General features: G+C 38.3%; 1 protein-coding gene across 2 annotated transcripts in view; it reads right to left on the reverse strand.

The window, feature by feature from the left end:
• VCL (vinculin) overlaps positions 1-21,837 on the reverse strand; it is a 111,757-nt gene that overhangs the window by 16,842 nt on the left and 73,078 nt on the right. For both annotated transcript variants that reach the window (XM_068981704.1, XM_068981703.1), the window contains exons 7-14: positions 14,182-14,272; positions 13,072-13,219; positions 9,723-9,876; positions 8,774-8,949; positions 6,542-6,732; positions 5,113-5,312; positions 3,730-3,858; positions 6-155 (exon numbers count right to left, since the gene is read on the reverse strand). In XM_068981704.1, the coding sequence (XP_068837805.1) occupies positions 6-155; positions 3,730-3,858; positions 5,113-5,312; positions 6,542-6,732; positions 8,774-8,949; positions 9,723-9,876; positions 13,072-13,219; positions 14,182-14,272 (1,239 nt within the window). The remainder of the gene's footprint in view (positions 1-5; positions 156-3,729; positions 3,859-5,112; positions 5,313-6,541; positions 6,733-8,773; positions 8,950-9,722; positions 9,877-13,071; positions 13,220-14,181; positions 14,273-21,837) is intronic.

Raw genomic sequence — 21,837 nt, forward strand, 5'->3', positions numbered from 1 at the left:
CTCACCTGGGGTGTGAGTTCTCGGGCTGTCTTCACTGAGGCCTGAATGCCTTCCACTGTTGATTTATTAGCAGTTCCAACAGCAGCCGCCTTCTCTGCTGTGGCCCCAAGCCTTCCTGAATGGTTTTCAAAGTTAGCTGCCCTCTCATCAAACACCTTCAGGAAAAAAACAAAGATACTAAGTAGTTTTATTTCAATAAAACAGGTCAGACAGCCTAAGGGAAAAGTCTCTCTTTATAAGTAGAGGCAGCAACTGCTTGAGCAAAGACTTCAGGAGATGACATCAAAACCCAGCTAATAAGACAACAGTCACACACTGAGTCCTGGCCTTGCCATATCTCCTCAGAAATTTGGTCATTAGCACCACATGTATGCAGACAAGTGCACACACACCCTTGAATTTCAGTTCAACTAATGCTTACCAAGTGCAAACAAGACATACAGAGCTGTGTGGTCTACAAGAAGTTCACAGGATCCAAAGACTTAATTCCCCTTTCCCAAAGGCTTATCCTCCAGTTTGAAGAGGTCAGAGAAACCTACTCCAGGTTGGTGGCTGAATGCGTTAAAGGCCAAGACTATCCACGGAGTCCTAACAAGAGCCCCCGCCTCCTTAGGGCAGCTCACATATCCCATTACCATTAATGTTGTAAAAGTTCTGCCCCTGACCTCCGTAGGAAAAACGATAGCTGGTGCTCACACCCAGGCCTGACGCAAGGGAGATACGGCTGATTTCCATCACCCCAAAGCAAAACTATCTACTGAATTGTTCATTCAGGTCACACATCTGCTTCAGCATGGATATTATTCAAAGTCGCATACCTCGAAGGGGACAAATGAACTTAGAGGACAGAAGTTCCTCTGTCATCTGTCTGAACATTATGAGGACTGACGCTCAGCAGCAGTCCTGGGTGACACTTATACACAGAGCACGTCAGGACTGCCTAGCAGAATCTACCCTCCTCTTTACCTCCTCCAGAAGGTCTACGTGCCTGTACTTGGAGTCAAGTTCTGCCTCCTAGCAGACACTCTCTAAAGGTCTCCTGGCCCAAAAACAGACTCCTCATTGCCAGGGTTCTGTGTTTACCCAACTCAAGTCTTCTCCATCCTGGCCTCTTCTTTGGATTCAGCCGTTAATGGGTTCTTGCCATTTAATGCTCAGAATCTCCTCCTAATTCTCTCGTCTTCTGGTCCTCTTCTCCTGGCCTCCATCCTTGTTTCTCTCCTTGTCTAGTCTCCCTACTCTGAATACACAAGGCTTTTGCTGACTTTGTCAACCATCTCAATCCCAGACCACGTCCACTGCTCCCTCTGACTTAATCTACTGCTTCGCTTGCTTTTCATGTCATGAAACCAAAATTTACTGAGCACTTACTATGTGCCAGACTCTGGAACAGCTGCTAAAGATACAAAGATGAGTAAGACATTATTTCTGCATCTCAAGGAGCTCACATCCTAGCAGGGTCTAAAAGGCCCACAAACAGATGCCTACAATAGTTGTGTGCTATCTGAAATAATAAATTTAAGCATTGATACTTGGGAGGAAAAAGGCACATAACCTATCCAGGAAGAAAAGGATACTAGAATAAAGGATAAATAGAAATTAGCCAAAAGAGATGATGGGGAAGATAATTAGGTAGAGAGATAGAGAGAACAAAGACATGGAGAAAAGAAAGGACAGAGTAAGCAGGAAACTATAAGCAAAGAGGTATTTATTGCAGGGACATGAACTGAGAAGCAGGGCTTTGTGCGAAACAGGGGTAAGGAGAGTATTAGAAGCCAGATCACAGAGCCCTGGCTTTGTCCTATGCGAAAAGGAAGGACCACTGAAAGGTTTAAGCAGGAAAATATCAGGCTCAGACCTTTAATTTTATTTTATGTGTCCCTTAGTGACCGATTCAAAGACCAGTCACAGCTGCATAGTCACACGCAAGGGACAAGGATCAGAATTACAGCTATGGCAACATGAATAGAAATTAGAATTCAAGACATATTTGTGAGATCAAATTAGCTTGTCTTACTTTATTGATGAAGGGAAGAGTCAGTGGCAACTCACAAATTTCCAATAGGAAAAAAACAGGACAATACATGCTGTGGTACCCAGCAGTATCTAGGTAGAGATTACCAACAGAGTTTGCCTACTCATCCGACACCAAGAGATGTCTGGAATGAAAAAATAGCAAATTACCCCAGCCTAAGTGGACCATGAGCTGAACTGCCCAGGAATCAAGGCCACAGAACAAAAATGGGGATCAATAGCAAATAAACACAAACTTCTGCCCACCTGTTCTACACTGTCTTGGGTGCCTGACCCAACTCCTTCTCCTTCATTGCCAGGACTACAGAGTCTAGAAAACCAAATACTTGCTTTCCTAGATTCCTTTGCAGTCAGGTAGCCTTGTGACAGAGTTCCAGTCAATGAGACATACACAAAAGTCTCCTGGAGGATTTCTGGGAGTGTTTACTTTCGTTTATTCAGTGCCAACGATGTGCCAAGAATTGTGCCAAGAAATGGGAATAAAGTAATGACAAAACAAAATCCCTGCCCACATGGAGCTTTCATGCTAACATGAGGGAAACATACAAAGAAAAATGAGGTAAATATGCAAGTGTTGATAAACACAAAGGAGAAACAGGATGTGGAGATAAGGAAATTCCTTGGGCTGGGGTTGCTCTCTTAGGTGGTGACCCCAAAGTGATGTTTCAGTAGAGAGCTGAAGAAAGTGAGTAAACAGTATTTGCAGTTATCTGTAGGAGGACCAGAGAAGAGCAAGGGCTTCAAGATTAGAACATATAAACACAAATAAGGAATACTGGGAATACAATACAAGAAGGTCAATGCAGAGAGAGGAGCATGAGAGGGATGAGAGGTACCAGATGAGGTCAGAGAAGTAGATGGGGACCATCTCAGATGCAGTGGTGTGACGAAGATGCTGGTATCAACTCACACAAACTCATAAGAGCCAGAAGTGCCCATCTCTTCCCAATTCTGCTTACAGTGACTTCACACTGAACCAGTCATCATGGGAGTATTTACATCATGAAAGTCAACAAACTTTACAAATCAGAGTCTTTTGTTGTTTGTTTTCTCCTCAAGAGCTGGTCTACCAGCACATCACTGCCCTTACTGTTCATTGTAAGGACTCTGGCTTCACTCTGGGACAGAGAGGAGTAATCTGAAGGGTTTGAGTAAAAGAATGACATCAAATGACTTAAAAGAAGTGTCCTGACTTTGGCGTCAAGAATAAAGGGTCCTAAGGACACACTGACTAGAGGGACTAGAGGGACTGTTATGGCAGTTATGACCGGGGTGTCCCCATTCCTCATTTCTTACTGCCTTGAACATAATGCCCAGGGCTGCATCAGCCGTCTCTATCAGGAAAGATCATGAAAATCACAGAGATGCCAGCTTTCAAGGTATCAAGCTGCTGAATCAGTGTCAAGGCTACCTAGCTCCCTGTTTCTTGTTATGTGATAAAAATAAAACCCATTGTTTTCATCTCTGATGGTCAGGTCTTCCACTACTTGCAAGTGAAGACATGTCCTAAAGAGATTCCTAGCTGAAATACGTGGTGACTGAAATAAGAAGTGGCAAGGCCTTCCTTCCCTCTTCTTCTCTTCATCCACAATTTCCCAACCACCCCGATGTACACTGTAGTCACATTTTACCTTCACACATGCACACACACACACGGATGGCCAATAGAAGAAATGGAAGACCTCAGACACCCACCTCTTCCCTGTTGGGCGCATCAGGAGGAGCAGTGGCTGCCACCGCCAACAGCTTGATGGGAGTCGTGGTATCACTGAAAACATCTGACACCTCCTGAGTCATGGCCTCCTGCATCCGGGCTTTCAGATCCTTAAAAACATTGTTTACAAATGAAGTTTTCCGTAAATATCCAAAAAGCACATCTGCCACTGTCTTCTCTTCCCATTCATTCCTTCAGTGTTTCTTTCAATGTTATCAACTGTGAGTATCAACCATGTGCAAAGCACTGAGCTAGCATAAAACAGGTATAAGAAGTGAATTTTACCCTCTAAGCAATTAAGGACATAACCCACATTGCTCTAGAGACTGTTCCATCCAAGTAAGAAATCTTATTTCATTTCTTGATGGCCTCTAAGAAATAATACTAAGAATCACAGGGATGAGCCCAAAGAAGACCATGAGATGAGATAATCCCTCACCAGTCCCAATGCTGGAGGGGCCTGACATGATCTCAGTAACTGTAAGATACTGTGGATACAGTGCCAAATTTCTAAGTAATTTCTTATATTTAGAAGAAAGAAATCAATAATGGATTTTTTTGGATACATGATATTTCAAATAAATTTCAAGAAAAACTCAATAACCATTATATGTATCCATTTTCTAACATGGATCTAAAGAAGAGAATTCTCAGAAGTCATGAAAAAAACTCCTTTTTATAATTCACATTTAGGCCAACCTAAGGTTTTTCTTTGTTTGCTTTTTAGTTGCACCATAAGGCATATGGGACTTCTCTGACCAGGAGAACAAGGGATTGAACTCGTGACCCTTGCAGTGGAAGTGTGGCGTCTTAGCCACTGGACCACCGGGGAAGTTCCAGTCCAAGTCTTAGAACAGATTTATACTCAAAAAAGTTTCAGTCACCTCCAGTTTCTCAAAGTGGATGGCATGCACTAGCTGGTGATATCTAAGATTTTAGGTGTTGTACAGAAAAATGTTTTTATTTTAATAATTGTTTCTTTTACAGAATATTAGAAAAAATATAACCAGCTCATCAAGCTCCTGACTTCAAAATTATTATACACTTTTCTTTTAAATAAATTTAAGTTTAAAAAAGGAGTCCATTTTAAGAAAAAAAGCTGGCTGACTAAACAAGTGTAAGTGATACGTGGTAGAGCAGATATGAAAGAGCTCTTGTATTTCTTGGGAAACACAATTTTAACTCCTATCACACACTGATAAGCTTTTTCCTAATAAACTCTGGATTTTCTCATATTCTTGATCACATCTTTTTCACTTTCCCTAGACTCAGGAAATTATGTATTTTAAAAACTCTCTCCCTCCCTAGTTTTTCAATTATAGTTAAGCATAAGAAATGCAATGATACACGCTCCCGAGCTCTACCTTTAAGGAGTCTTGGAGCTGAGATGCAAGAGCTCTCGCCTGGGGGCTCTCCCCTTCCCCTCTGGCAGCCAGGTCAGCCAGCTGGGCTGTCAGCTGGTCCACTCGGTCACACTGTGCAAGAAGATCCTGGCGATAAGGCCCCATCATGACATTAGCCAGACGATGTCCTTCGGCTACAAGCCCTCGGATGGCAGCCTGACCTGTACCAGGAGGGAAAACACTGACACTCACATGGATATGGAGAGGCCAATCACTGTGCCATTCTGGTAAGGATTTATTTTTTTAATAGTAACATTTAGTGGTGTGTTCCTCCCCCCCACTAAAAAGACAAAACATTTGAGAAATATAAAAAATGTAAAAAAATATAAACCACCCATAATCCCATCTCTGGGAGACTAATATATTTGAACATTTCCTTCCAGTTTTTTTTAATGCATTGCATGCTCCTCTATATACATACATACATTTCTCTTTTATAAATCTGGGACAAACTATACATTAACTTTTATTCTGTGCTTCTTTTTATTTAACATGAGCATTTTTCTACATCATTAAATATTATTCAAAAATCATGATCTAAAACTTATGTAATATTTTATCATATGAACCTAATTGTTGACAATTTACTTATTAAATATTTATATTGTTTATATACATTATTGTAACTCCTTAGAAATATCTCTAATTATTTCTTAGAATAAATTCCTATAAGTCAAAATGCTGAGTCAATGGGTATAAACTTTTTTTAAAGCTCCTGACATATAATAATTCCAAATTGCCATTCAGAAAATTTGTACCAAGTTATTCCTCCACCAGTAAATTATACATCTGCCTGATCAGCCAACACTGGATTAATTAAAATAATTAAAATTTTTCCAATGAATGCAGCAAACAAACTAAATATATCTTTCAGCTTCAACAGGCTTGCTATCATAATATGCCCTAAATTCTTATAGTTCCATTCCTAAAATCTCTCAAAAATCAAAATTTTAGGTTATCAATTCTACAGGTGATTGTGTGATACAGGAGACTTCACAACTGAAAATAACGTTGGTAGTTAAGTACCTTTTATTTAGTTTTAAAAATTATATTTAACTGTCAACTTTCTAAGGACTGTAATAACAGAAAGAAATATAATAGAATGAAAGTACACTTAAACTGGAAATAATCAGCTCAAAGTTTCAATTGCAACCTGAGGACTTTTCTATTTGCCTGCAACAAAATCACTTATTTGCTAATACTTTTGATTAAATCAAAGAAATACTACTGGCTACATTCAGAAATGAAGTCCTACTGTGGAATTACTTACTCACCAGTGACTAAAGAGCCCCTCTGTACCTAATCACAGATGACACAGGATCTCTAGCAACAACTTGCTTATCTTCACTGAAATAAGTTTAATGAGGGCTAAGTCCACTAATAGCCTTACCAACTCCCCGGTCATCCACAGTAGGATTATCAATCCACCGCTGCGCTTGCTCAATCTTGCCTTCAAGGTGGACAGCTGCTTTGGCAGGTCTGCTGTTGGCCACAGCCCTGTTTGTTTTAGTCTGTAAATTCTGTAGGGCTGTGGCTACTTGTTTGGCTAATGCTCGGGCCTCTGGGGAATCTCCTTTTCCTCTGCAGAGAAAAAAATAGTCACCTTGTTACACCAAGATACTCTTTACATTGAGATGACTAAACTGATAATAGGAATGCTAATGAAATGATAAATTGCTAATGATTATTATTAACTTGACTTGAAAGGAAAGGGATTTATCTATTTGGCCCTTAAATAAGAAATTAATACTATAAATTCTGATTGTTTTTCCTAGTCAAGATAGTTAAATATGAGTTTGGTCATTCTGGCTCAACCAAGCTCAACCATTTGGTAAGCTGAGCTCAGTCATCAATAGATTAGCTGACTGATCCTTCCCTCTAGCCTGCCACCTCAAGAGTATGACTCATTCTATAGCTCAAATCCAGTAGGCCATAGAAAAGTAAACCAGGAGAAGTGTACCTGTCTCACTAAGAAAACCACAAATATTAGCCTACCTGATAGAATGACTAACTTAGATACCATCTTAAGAGCTCCTTTATGATTCTAAATTTTTATACTTTCTCCATTTTTGTAAAGCTGGACAAAAAAGGTAACTGCCCTGTCAGGAAGTTTTATATAAATACATATATTAGATAGATATTGTAAGTAATGATGGCATGTGACCAAACATGAAGGTCTGCTATTATCAGTGTCATCATTAACTCTCTCTTCATTAAGAAACATTAATGAGTGCTTGCTATGAATATGGGCTTGTGTTTAGATCCTGAGAACACAGTTTCCTCTCTGTGTATTTTTGTATATAGTAAAAATGTAAGCAGACTGCACTAACAGGCTAATGTTAATAAACAGATGCCTAAATTTGTCGATATTGTATTTTGCGTGTGTGGGTGCTCAGTCGCTTCAGTTGTGTCTGACTCTTTGAGACCCTATGGACTGTAGCCCACCAGGCTCCTCTCTCCTTGGGATTCTCCAGGCAAGAATACTAGAGTGGGTTGCCCTGCCATACGCCAGGGCATCTTCCTGACCCAGGAATCGAACCCACGTCTCTTATGTCTCATGCATGGATAGGCGGGTTCTTTAGCACTACCTGGGAAACCCATTGTATTTTACAATTGTCTAGTTATACATTTTCCCACCTACATAATTTAAGATTTGGGGTATAAAGCAGTGACCCCCAATTGATTGAGCTTGATACCAAATCAAATCTTAGCTATTACATAACCTGCCTAAAGTATGTCCACCCCGCTCTCGCTCATTTCTATTTCATGGTCTGAGGCAGGAGTTTGCTTTCTTAGCCAATATTGCTCTCTTAGCCAACGTAAGATTTGAAAGAACTCTAAAGTACCTCTTTGGGAAAAAGGTAGGCACTCTCCCATGGAAGAACAGGAACTGAAACATACAAGTTAAATGAAACACAGAAAAACAGGAACTGAAGCATTCAAGTATCTTAAATCTCTCAAGATACTTGACTATCGTTATCCCTAGAGAAGTGGCTAGATGACTGAGTCGGGAGAGAGAATCAACTCTTAACTTTTGCTATTGTACACTTTCTTAATGTCCTTTTAGCATGTGATCCAGTTGCTTTCTTAAGACAGAAAAATATCTTTCAAAAGGAGAAAGCAACACCTTTTTTCAATATAATCAAAGTAGGTGCTAAGGCGGCCTTATCTGTCTGATTTAAAAAAAAAAAATCTTCAAAAGAAGCTGTGGTGAGAATATCATATTTAAGGATCTTTTATAATTGCTACATAAAAAATACACTGCTTAGGAAGGAAGAAAATATTTTCTTATGTCTCCTCAATCCTACCCCACACACACCCCTATCTTTTCACAGCTAGCCACAAGTTATTTTCCTCATATGCCTGCAAAACAGAAAAGTCACAAATGTGGTGTAGCAGGATGTCCTAAGAAATTTAAAAAACAGATCCCAAAAAAGGTGTTCTTAGTATCCTAAATTAATTAATAATTTAAAACCATCTGCCCTTACCATGTCACACAGAATCAATGAGAATACAGGAGAAGAGCATCATATGTGCCTTTAACCTATAAAATTTAACTACGTATGTGCTCAGGGGGGAGAAGGGAGGAGGTAAAGCATCATTTAACTGATTAAAAACATACTGTCTCCGTAGATCTCCTAATTTAGAAGTCAGAGCAGATATTTCTCCAAGAGAACGCAGAATGTCATCTCTCTCTTTAGGATCATCACATAATTCTGCTATTTTCCGAGCTTCAGCCAAAGCCCCTCGAATCTGTTCTTCTCCTTCTGGTCCACCATTCGGATCTGCAAGCCAATTCTACACACACAGAAATGAAAAAGAAGCACACTGTGATTTACTCATGAACCAATTTTATTCAACTTAACAAGGGCATCAGAAATATTTCAAAAGTAATCACAAGGCATATCAGCAATAATGCTAGTCTTTATTATTTTACATTGGTTCTTGCTAAGGGAAAATCAAATCAATCCATCTTGTTAAAACTGACTTTTTTATTCTCATCAGGATAAAATATCTTCATGAGTTTTATCTTATCTTTGAATTAATCATACCTTATTAATTCTTCAGTTTCTTAAACATTTTTCTTCATGAAATACTTGAAAATCATTTTACAGTAGAGTAGTATCAAAAACTTTGAACCCTTTAACATTGCTATGACCAAATATAGTTGTGAATTCTGAGATGAAGAACAGGTTTAACATACTGCCTGGAGAATCCCAGGGACGGGTGAGCCTGGTGGGCTGCCATCTATGGGGTCGCACAGAGTCGGACACGACTGAAGCGACTTAGCAGCAGCAGCAACCTCCATCAGGAACTAGGAGAATGGTACTCAGAACACTTATTTCTAACTAACTGAAGTATTCGAAATTAAGATCTCCATTTCAAAATATAGATAAACATTAGTCTTAAGCCTGTGGTAGTAGGAAACATGTTAACAATGACAGCTGCTGGGAATCAGTCACCACTTAGAAACACCCACAGAAAATCGGGAGGAGGGAGATATAGGATATTTATAGAACATTTCTCTTTGTCTTTTATTTCCCACCCCTCCTGAAAATCACCATCGCTACCTGAGCAGCATCGATCTTCTTTGCAATGCTCTGCTTTGAGTTGGTCATGGCTTCCAGCTTGCGGGCTGCATTTTCCACTTTTGCTGTGAGCACATCCAGACCCTGAGACACTTGCTGGGCTTTCTGCATGGCCACGGGTGAGGCTCCTTGTCCTCTACTCAAACAGACAGATTGTTGCTGTTGTACTCTCTCAAAATCTTAATGGCAAAATAATACTAAAAGCATAGTGTATATCATTTTGCATATTTGCCCTTTTTCCTTTTCTCCACTAAATCTGGGATAACACAAGGAAACAGAGAGAAACAAAGCAAAACATCCAAACCATCTTAAAACCAGTAGCAGGGACTTTTCTGGCAGTTCAGTGGTTAAGACTCTGAGTTTCCACTGCGACAAGCATGAGTTCAATCCCTGGTTGAATTATTAAGACCCTACATGTTGTGCAGCATGATCAAAACAAAACAAAAAAGAAAACAACAATATCATACAGAAGCTTTAAGGAACTGAATAACCACTTGAAGACTAGACCTGCAAATTTTGATAATTATAATTTTCCTCTTGGTGATTACATAACCAAACCTAATCTTTAGAGGGGCAAACCCACTTGTGATCTTATTGCTATGGAGGGTTTGTTACCATAGTAGGTATGCTTTAGAAATAAACAGCCCATTAGATTGTCTTATTTATGGGCAAATATACATTGAAAATGTTTCAGGAGGCAGCATGCATGGTATTACTGAAAGCACACCGCACCAGGACCAAGGAGATCTGTGTTCAAATCCTGGCTCCTGTACCTGTGGAACCTTATGTTTAACTTCTTTGGGCTTCAGTTTTCTAACTTAGAAAATGGAGAGTGGGTAGGTAACAATACTTGCCCTGCTTATCAGAGTGGTGCCACACAAAAAGAAATAGCTGAAAACAGTTTGGCAATAAACCAATACACAGATATAACTATTATTACTACAGAATTGTCATTATCATAACCTAATGGTAATCTTAAACATTGACCTTCCATCCCTATGTATCCTGTACGTATCAAAAGCAGTTAGTACTGAGGGAAAGGGCACAGAGTGACAAGTTCTCGCCAAGTTCCTAAATAACTAATTTCTTTATTTTCCTTTCTCAGAAGTAGTATGCTGCTACTACAAAAAATGATGCGAGTTAGTGGAAACTTATTTTCCCTTTGTAAGAGACTTCCCAAGTCATAAGAAAGTAAGACACGCCATCTTTTTATATTCATATTTTTTAGTCTACCCAGCCTGGTAAATTCAATGATAATGAGCAACAACTCCATCATTTGGTCCAACAGCATGGCTAATCATAACCCAAACATCTTTGCTTCCTTTAATGATAGTATGGATTATGGACTTATCATTCATCTATCTAACCTCTTTTTTAAACTTATGTTTCTCATGTACACCAATATTTGAGGTAGTGAACTCAATAATATTTATTGCCAATAATATTTGTATATAAATATATATACGTTTTACTTATGCTTGACACCTCCGTTTTATGGCAAAGGATCTGAGACTTTTGGAAAGATACTTTTTATGTTTTAACTTGCTTTTTTCTTTCAAATCTAATAATTCATGATGAGGAACCTTGTTTGTGTAAGAGTCCAGCTGTAAAAAAGTAAAAATATTTACAGGCTACATAATTTTTCATTCAAAAGAAAAAGCTTATTGAGTCCCATGGAGAGGAAAATATACATTTACAATCCTAGGTGACTGAATAAAAGAATACTAAAGAGGAAACTGTTATTGAGTTTCAGCCACTAAACTGTTAGAAAGTTAGGCATATCCAAGAAAGGATAACAGGGAGACAGCTTTGCACTCTTTCATTGTGAAAGGAGATTGCAGGCGCCAGTGTGAAGCAGACTCACTGGGGCTCCTCACTGCTTCAACCTTTTCTCTTTATAAATTTATGGTCGATCCTGTACAGAAACTACCTCATTCTCTTGTTCAGATTCATCTTTCTCTAAATACATATAACTGTGTACTTGAGAATTCCAACCGAAAGCTGTCTACCACACTGTGAAAAGGCTGCAGACAAAAGAGGCAGCAGAGACAAATTAGAAGAGCCAAGAGAAATTAGAAGAGCCAAGAATCTTGTCAAAAAGGCATTGGCATTTCTCCGAATGGGAACAGGACTTCTTTTTGTCCTTTCTGTAAAGTTTCTGTCAGGCTCATGACAGAGGAGACTGCTTTACAGCAGGAAAAAAGGCCCACTGCACTCAATGAGATCACATTTATTTATGCAGTTTCTTCTTTCCTTCAAGGTAAAGACTCTTACCCTGAAGCCCATGGAGCTTCCAGGGCTACAGTGAATCCATGAACTTCTGGAAATTACACATAATATTGTATAAGCATGTTTATATGCATCTTTTTTAGGTAGAGATTGATAGTCTTCATCAAATTATAAAAATGACCTGGGTCCAAAACAGGTTAGGAACCATATTTAGGACTTCCCTGGTCGTCCAGTGGTTAAGACTCTGTAATGCAGGGGACACAGGTTCAATCCCTGATTGGGAAATGAAGATCCCACATGCCACATGGCATGGCCAAAGAAAAAAAAATAACTATATTCTGGATTCCATTATGTTAATACATTTGAGGCCATGTGTAACGGTGTGCAACACATCAAGGAGTGTTCCTGAGGTCTCAGTTTGTAGGTAATTCCAATTACCTCGAGATGTGTCATGACCATCTTGAAGCAAAATTAAACTCTATCTATACCTCAATTTTCTCAATTTCCATAGTACAAAATTTCATAAAAATTGAAGATCTTTTAGAACTTCATTAACTATATGTATGAGTTCCAAACAAACCTATTATACTGAGTTTTCTTATCAGCAAACTAAACACAGTTTGGAGGAATGGAGTTGGATTCTAAAAGCCAAAACTTGAAGTGGCTAAGAGATAGATAAAAGAATTATAAAACTAAATGAATAATACTCAAATAGAAACTCAACAGAGCCTAGATATGACCAACACAGAGGATAATCTATTTAACTGATTTTTTAAATTCCAATTTATGTTTCTTTTTCTCTCCATCATCCTTCATAAAAGACATCTATCCACTATACCTTGTTTTGCATAAGCCTATGACTAGAAACTATAAAAACATATTTCTGTTTCAACGTCAACTTTACTACAAGGCATCTACATATTTTAAAAGTTCATCAAAAGGAAAATTCACTCCAATTCCAACACAGAATGTAATACCTATGTTATCTATTAGCCAAAGAGAACTCAGTAAAATTCACAGAAACTTGCTTCTGAATCACTCCATCAGAAGCAAGATCCCAATTGTTACCACCAGTGCTCTGGTGAGAGCAGAGGAACTTTACCTGGCTCGGAGGTCAGCCACTTGGTCAGTCATCTGCCCTAGCATTTTGCAGGTTCCCAGGATCTCCCTGCGTTCTTTGCCTGCACAGAGTTCACCAACTTTTCCAGCTTCATCTAAGATCTGCCTGATGGCCTGTTCACCAGCATCACCTAAAATAAAGAGATATTCAAGGGAGTACCCTGGTAGCCTAGTGGTTAGGATGTTGGGCTTTCACTGCCATCACCTGAGTTCAATCCCTGGCTGGGGAACTGAGATCCCACAAGCCAGGGGCAGCCAGAAAAAAAAAAAGAGAGAGAGAGATTCAATATCTACATTATAGATCTATTAATTATTTAGAGAGGATGCTTTACAAGTCATTTCATTCATGAAGGAATGGATGATTTTAAATGACTAGTGAAATAGAAGGCAATACATCTGATAGTTAATAGCCAAGCAATGCCCTTAAACCGTAGGGTGAGGTTTCAACCACAGAGACTGCTGAAAAAGATCCTTGGAACCATAAACAGCTGGAGATAATAAGCAGCTTGTGGTAAGTATGGATGAGATGAAAGTAGGCTCTAACAATTTAATAGTACTTAACACCTCCAAACTCTATTAGGCTTTATACATTCATTCAAATATTAATCTAAAACTGAGTAAATATTAGATTAGAAAATCCATAAAGCCTAGCTCAATAACCTATTTAGGTCTTATCTTTATACAAGTCAACTTTGCTTCCCAATTCTTATTAGCATCATCATTTCATCTGCTTAATTAAGTATTCTGTTGGCATAAATGGAAATCTGCCCAATGGGAACTAGAAGAGAAGAGCTTTTATTCAAAATAATTACCTTTCTGATTCAGGGAAAGGGTGAACCAATAATCTGGCAAAGAATGCCCAGTTCACTATGGTTTATTCCTCTGTGATGAGAGGTAATTAATTCATGCCCTTCATCCTTTAGAGGACCAGAAATGCTTCAATTAGTCAAAACTATCAGAGAATGGCATATGCCCCTAAATGTTGCAGTAGTTATCTCAGAATTATGAGATTATGAAATAAATTCTTTTTTTTTTTTTTTCTTTCTGCCTGCTTTTTGATGTATCTATCAGAAAAGTAAAACCAGAGGGTTACCTGGGGAGGCATTGGGATCACGGAGCCAACCTTTAGCCTGGTTCAGTTTGGAGTCTATGGAGGCCAGTGCTCTCTTCATGGCTTCAGTGTCCTTTTGAAGAAAAGTATAAATTATTTTCTTTGCAAAAACTGAAATACCATGATACAAAGTAAGACAGAGAAGAAGTTACACCATTAACATACAATAGCTACAGTAGTCCTACAACAGCCTTAAAAATATTCTCATCACACCATAACGCTTATTTCTGTCAAAATGCAACATCTTGCATGCAAATCTTCAGTTAATTCTATCTTCTGGTCTCCCTATTGCTAAACTATGAAAACTGGTAAAACTGCTCAAGTCAAAGCAGTTTTATATCATTAGCAAGAAAAAGCCCTTTTGTCACATGCCTCATTATCAGCCTTTCTACTAGTCAACATTCATATACTGCAGCCCTGCCAAAGCCTTCCTGGCTTCAGAGAAGCCTCATTAGGATGTGGTGCCACAAATCAGTTTCTCTTACATCTTGTTTTGAAATATACACACTGGATGATATTTCACTATGTTTAATTAACCCAAGGAACCTGAAATTACTGGTTAGAAGAAAACTGAACATTTTAATCTAGCAATTTAGTTTTAATTCCACAAATAAACCACTGAATGTATCACAAGAAAATACATTCACCCTTCTCTGCCACTCCTCATCCTTAGTTCCCTTACCATCCCTAACCTGGAAGAATAAGGATAGAATAAGGGGGTCTCAATCTATTGTTTACAATCAGGATTCATAGTGACTAGCATAAAACCTCCCAGGATATAGCATGAGAAGTCTAAACAGACTAATCACTTTTAAAATATACACATATTTTAATAGGGTTTTTTAAGCAAATAAAAATACAGAAAACAATATAACAAATATGTATGAACCCATTCTCACAACTGAATGACTGGCCATCTCTTAAGTCTCTAACATCTTAAAAGTCAGTCTCCCTCTCTCTGTTATTAACACTCAGGGAACTGGCTGTTACAGAGTCCATCCATCAAAGTACAGAGTTACCCTCTGAAACTCTACGGAATGTCTTAAATCCCCACCTCTTTTCAATTTCCACTGTTGTAAATTTGGGTTCTTAAAGGTGTGGTGCCACCAGTTTTCCACTTGGAGGCACTAAGAGCACCCCACTTTAAACGCAAACAAAACCCAGCACTAGCACCAGTAAGTATAGGGAGCATTCATAATTAGGCTTAGAGTTTCAGCAGAACTGACCCCAGCTTTTCCAAACTACTCAGTCAAACTATAGAACTCGCAGCTTTAGACTCCCTCTTTCCCCATCTAAACAGATACAGACTGTTCTCCTGTTATAAACTTGTCTACTTCAGGCTCTAAAAAACACATTCTCATCCACAGCAACGAAAAAGTGAACTAAATTACTGAAAAAAATGGAAATAAAATAGTTTTATTATTGAGGTGTATGAAATTATGATAGCTATCTATCAATAAAAGTCTGAGTTGTAGGAGGATCTATTTTTAAATCCATTTGTATTTAGTGCAAGTAGACAAGTGGCATTTAAGTGCTTTGATTCTCAAATATTTGTTCCTCCTCCATCTTGTTCTAATTACTCTGTACAGCAAACCTTGCCTTCAAAAGTCAACTTTAGTTTAATTCCAAATTAGCAAGACCCAAATTAATATCGTTTTAAAGAAAGCCTCAGGCAGTACCCAACCTCCGAGCTGGATAGCCTTCAGGGTCTAATACAAGTTGTAGGACTTTGTCTAGATATAGATTTTTTAAAAATTCACAGTCTCTCACCTAGGAAATACTGTGCACATGCTGAAGAGGAGAAACTGAAATCATGTAAAAATACTTAATTTAAAACCTCTTAATAACTATTTCTCTGATACACATATATATTTAGTGAAAAATTCAATAGATATTTATTATATTTCAAAATCTAAATTTAAGAGGAAACAAAGATCAGAAATTTTGTAGTGTCTACTCTAGCATGAACAGCTATTAGTTAGGAAACTAACCTTAATTGAGCATTTCTTGCACGTTTGGTTCTACTTTAGCCATTTTTTCCCTCACTGCTTCATTTAACTTCAATTTTAAATTAAGGGGCTCAGTCCTAGAAGCCCCATTTGATCTCAAATCTCATTATTTTCTGATGGATGAAATTTAAGAATTTTTTTTTCTTTTACCAAAGAGAGTTGTCAAAGATTCCACTAACCTTTTACAGTAGTCAGCAAATCTTTTGCTTTGCCAGTTTGGATTGGTTAATACAGTCACTGCCCAGAAAATTAGCTCTATAAATCAAATTCATAATTCTTACTAACCTAAATAACTGCCTTTACTCACCACTGCCCAAAAATGATTTGAAACACAATAGAAAAACCGGTTTTGCTCAGCATTCAGTGTCCTCAAAAGTCACTGTTTTTTCTCTCCCTAATAAAGCATGGCTACCACACTTCAAGGAAAGAATCCAACTCTAAGGATGTGACTAATTTGGTCCTGAGAAGATGTGACAATATGAAGAAGTTAACATTATTTCTTATAATTAGTATCATTTTCTCTTAAAAAGAATCAGTGGCAAATATGCAATGAAGATGCATTTTTAAACTGGGAAATTCAATTAGTTAGCAAAAATTTTAACAGAATCAATTTTAGACAATTTTGGAGATTTAAACCTGGGAGGGCCACATTAAATTCTTTCTGGAATAAGACAAGAACATAGAACATTTAAATGTCATATCTATTGGGTTGACCAAGAAGTTTGTTCAAGTCCCCAGCAAACTTTTTGACCAACCACATTAAAAGCAAAAGTGTCTATAGGAACATAAATTGTGATGTCCTAAGAATGTCGTAAGAATTTCTTTTGAAGGGGAGTGTTTATTATGGAAGTAACAGAATTCTGACATAAGCAACAATAGAAGTATACTAACACTAGATATAATATAAACAAATTCAACTAGGACTAAGAAGCAATTTTGAGATATTTATAAAGGATGAAAATAACCATAACTCTGTGGCCAACTACATTATGTACCACAGAGCTTTTAGTTAAACCTTGCCATGTAGGTCTAAGTACCCAGAGTACACTATGGGTATGAAACACAAGAGAAAAAAACTGCACCTTCACTAAGTACTTTTCTCTATAATATCTCAAATTTGGGAAAGAGAAAAGTCTTCAACCTATTCTCTGTTTATTGTTGTTGTTGGGTTTTGTTGTGTGTTTTTTTTTTAGTGAATATAAAAAAGATCAGATATAGTTGTGCAGCTCTGGGGACAGCTGGCAGGGTTCTGGCCCCTCTTGCTCTGGTTCCTTTTATTGTAAAACTCTTAGGAGTTCAGGTTTTAAATGAAGAAACATAGTTCCTTGAAACTCCGCCACACATACTGAAAGTCAGAAGGACAACCTAAAAGACTTCTTTTTCCATGCTTTTCCAGGAACTGAAACACTTCTGAAATTTAATACAGTTAGACCTAAAGAACATTGAATAATATTAATACTAAGAACCACTGAGTTTCTCCCACAAACAGTCAAGAGGAAGTGTGGTAGGAAAGGTGAGCTCCTGCAATCCCATGCTCTTGAAAATTTTAAATATGTGACTAAGGACCCCCTCTCATTCACTGCCCAACCTACTCTCCTTTTTCCACTAACACCTCCTGTCCCCACCCTTCCCACTCCATTCCATTTCTGACCACATTTCTAACTCCAAATCCATATTTTAAACAAAGATGTTTTTGGAAAGTTAAATTGGGCAGTAACACAAAATCTTGTAAACTACATTTAACCAAGGAGATCAAGTTGTCTAGCCCTGAACCTCCAGGCAAGGCTCCCAGGCATCAGTTTGCCATTTCTAAGAATACCTTCTTAGTGCTACAATTCTGCACCACCTATGTGAACACAATCAGTTGTATCAACTAAAAGATCACTTGGATCAGAAGGGAAATGTCAATTTAACATGGTGGGCTTTTCTCCTTTGGTTGGGGGAGAGGGTAAGATATATAAACGCTTAAATTAACTATTTATCTCAGACTCTAAGAGATAAATCCTTTGTTGTGTTAGCTGCATACTAGAATACTAATATTGCATCACATTAAAAGACTCATAAAAACTCATAGATAACCTTATTTTTTCAAAATTGAAATAAAAATCAACACTTAAACCCCAATGGTCTGCAGTAAGGGAAAGTGTTATAGAATCACAGGTTCTAAGCAGTATTTCCTTCTTTGGTACTCTAATCTGCACAAAGACATCTGAGTCACTCACTTCATTTACCCACCACCAACCTAGGCCCACAGTGGGAGGAGATATACCACAGGGACAAATTCTGAATAACTGACTCAGGGTGCAGTTACAGGAACACCTCATAGGGTTCAAAAATTCTCAGTAATGAAACGTTTTTAAAATTTTTCTCATTTCCTCTTTATTCTCAACATGCATCAAAATACAAGTAATATAAACACCAAAAAAGATTAATATATATTGCTAAATTTACAAAGGGTAAAATGTGAATTCTGTTTAATCCCTAAATTTTTTTGTCTCATGATGTATTCTCAGGAAAAATGCCAAACTAGTTTTTAAAAATCATTATAAGATGATTATTGATTTAAGGGGGGAGAACTTTTATTTTCAAAATAAAAGGAAGGGTTTTAAGTCAAAATACTTTTAAATTTGTAAATCTGCCATCTGAATGTAGGTATAAAACATAAAATAGTCAGCTATTGCATTGCCTCTTTAAAATCTTAATTTATTAGGCAAGACGCACTTTTACCAAGAATTTTTTCCACTTACTTTCTTCCCCCACTTTTCTAGAGGAATCATCACTTTCCAGGAGAAAACTGCACCAATGGGGAGGCATGAAACAAGTATGGTAAGACAAAGTTAATTCTTTATTGGTAAGGGGTGAGAGGAGGTAAAAATATTGCATGTATTAAACAGAATGGGAACCCAGGGGTCACAGACAGACACAGGGTCTGATTAATTCACTGCTTACAGGCGAGCAATGAAAGATGCATAATGCTACTGAACTGAAAAATAACTAAAATCCTAGTTACCAACTTCCATTTTCAGGGTAAAATTTTTTTCTAAATATTCTTGCCACTCATAAAAACAATTACTCTTAGCGGGTAAGGGAGATAGAGTGGAAAGGGATTGGGATGAGAGTTAGCTATGTCATATATATCTTTTTACAGCATTTTGACTTTTGAATCAGGTAAATGTATAACAAAAGCAAAAGGAAGTTTAAAAAATAAATATTCATTGCTCATTCTGATGTCATTTTGTACTTAAGCTTCTTTTGGCTGAGCTAATTTTATTTATTTCCTTTAATTCTGATAGTTTTACAGTATCCTAACAGTCTGATTCCTTCCAGATCAGCATAAAACTGAGATGGCTATTAGACTGTGACACAGTGGGGACCAGGTCTATTTCCCTTGTATGCGCCCCCAAGTGCCTAATCTTCCTCCTGAAAACCTCAACTGACCACAGTTTTGGTTTTGGTCTTTAAAGAAGCAGCTCTCAAATTTTCACAAAGTAAAGCTCAATGACTTATTCTAATTGATGGATGACTTTTCCCCTCTGAAAACAGAAACACGACGGTTGCAGTGCCTGCTCCTCATTTTTTACTATTTCTCATCTGCTAGAAGCAAAGGGAAGAGAATAAGGAAAGAGATTAGGTTAGGGGAACATGAGGTCATAGAGAACGATGGCTGATTCACAGCTCACACAGCAGAACATGCAGTGAGCCAGGGACTGAAGTTAGGAAAAACTTTAGGTACACCTGACTTTTTCCTTTTGATTCTGCAGGCTTGGATTACTGTGAAGGACAGGTGCCTCATTGAGACTCTCTAGCCTACCTATTTTCATTATGGCTTAAAACCTCAATGATGCATCTCCAAAAGCCAAGCTCCAGAGCCTGCAAAGGAAACTGGCACGAGAGACAAATACAGAGATGGCATCAGCTGGAAGTTTCCTTTGCTAAGAGCAGGATCCACAGATAACTTAGGGATCACCCACATGGGGAAATCTGCCCCTCAAAAGAAGTCAGTGGGAATGACCAGGTCAAAGCAGTTCCCAGGAGCCTGCTCAAAGAGAGGAATTGTTTAGTTGCTCAGTCGTGTCCGACTCTTTGTGACACCATGGATTATGGCCCATCAGGCTCTTTTGTCCGTGAGATTTCCCAGGCAAGAATATTGGAGTGGATTGCCATTTCCTTCAGGAGATCCTCCATCTCCAGGAGATCTTCCCGACCCAGGGACTGAACCCACATCGCCTGCACTGGCAGGGGGATTCTTTACCACTGAGCCACCAGGGAAGTCCCCAAAGAGAGGAAAGCGCCCACCAAATATAGAAAGCCTGACATCCCATATTAATGTCTTTCCTCTTGCTTCCCCCCAAAAAACAGCTCCTTTTGAGCTAAACAGTCCGCCCAGCACAGCCCCAAGTCCCATATTAAGTCACATTCTGACGCATAATCGAGCACAGTGCTACACACCGGCACACAGGATAAGGCATGGCACACAGCACAAGAAAACCTCACAGACATGCTTTTTCTCTTTTTAAGCAAGAAACTAAAAGGCAAGAGAAAGCTTACCTTCTAAACGTGAGAAAAAGAATAAAACAAACAAGAGAACAAAAAAAGATGCATAAAGAAGTCATAACAGGGAAGTGAAAGTTGTCAAACATGCAAAAGCAAAATTAAGTAAAATATCAAAGACTTTATATGATTTTACCATATGGATTTAAAATATAGTCTCAGGACTTGTTCAATAATTTCATGCCTCTGAAAACAAATCCATGGTTAAGATAATCTAACTAATTTCTTCTACACATTTAGTTTAACTTCCTGAGCAACAAAAGAGACAGAATTGGTAATTTTAGGCCCAGCTTCGACCTTAACTTTTAGGTGTCCTAGAGGACAAACAGAGCCCTACTGTACACCCAGTGGAAATCATACAACAAAATCCATTCTGCAGTCTGCTCTCAGACTGCTGGGTGGCCCTGGAGATCACATTTGGGTCCACACGGTAGGGGAAGCTGGGTCCTAGAGACAGTGGGTTCCCCCCACTGTCTGCATCTTGGGCTCCTATAAGAGAAGTGTCTCTGTTTCCAGTCACTAAACAGGGAGAAGCAGGCCAGAGCAGCACCTCAAACCCCTGCTGCTGGGGTCTAGGAGGAATCCACCAGCCCTTGTGGAGTCCAACAGGAAATTATAGACCAAGGGGAAAGGGACCCCTCAAACTAACAGACAATGTGAAAACTAATATTTCAGTGAAGCTTTCTTTAGGGAGAATGGAATGATAAAGAGACACACTTAGAAATGCCTATATTTTCCTTTGTAGATTTCTCTGGGTCAAAAGCTGATTAAGAAAAGTTTTCCATAAAATTCAGCTGTAGGCATATTCTGTATCTTACTTAGTAACCTAGCAACAACCACCCATGTGAAAGGCAGGGCTCCTACCCAGGGGAGTATACACCACAGCAGAACTCCTCCACCAACTCAATAAACGAGACTCCAGTTTGAAAGAAAAGCTACACATCTCAGCTTTTAACCAACATTCACCTCACATACCTATTTATTTGTTCTACCTGAAAACAAAGGAAAAGTGCAAAAGCAGCACTTTATTTCATGAAATAAAAATGAAATTACTTTCATAATATCTAAGTAGTCTTAT

This window comes from Capricornis sumatraensis, chromosome 10 (genome assembly GCF_032405125.1).
Source record: "Capricornis sumatraensis isolate serow.1 chromosome 10, serow.2, whole genome shotgun sequence".
Lineage (NCBI taxonomy): Eukaryota > Metazoa > Chordata > Mammalia > Artiodactyla > Bovidae > Capricornis > Capricornis sumatraensis.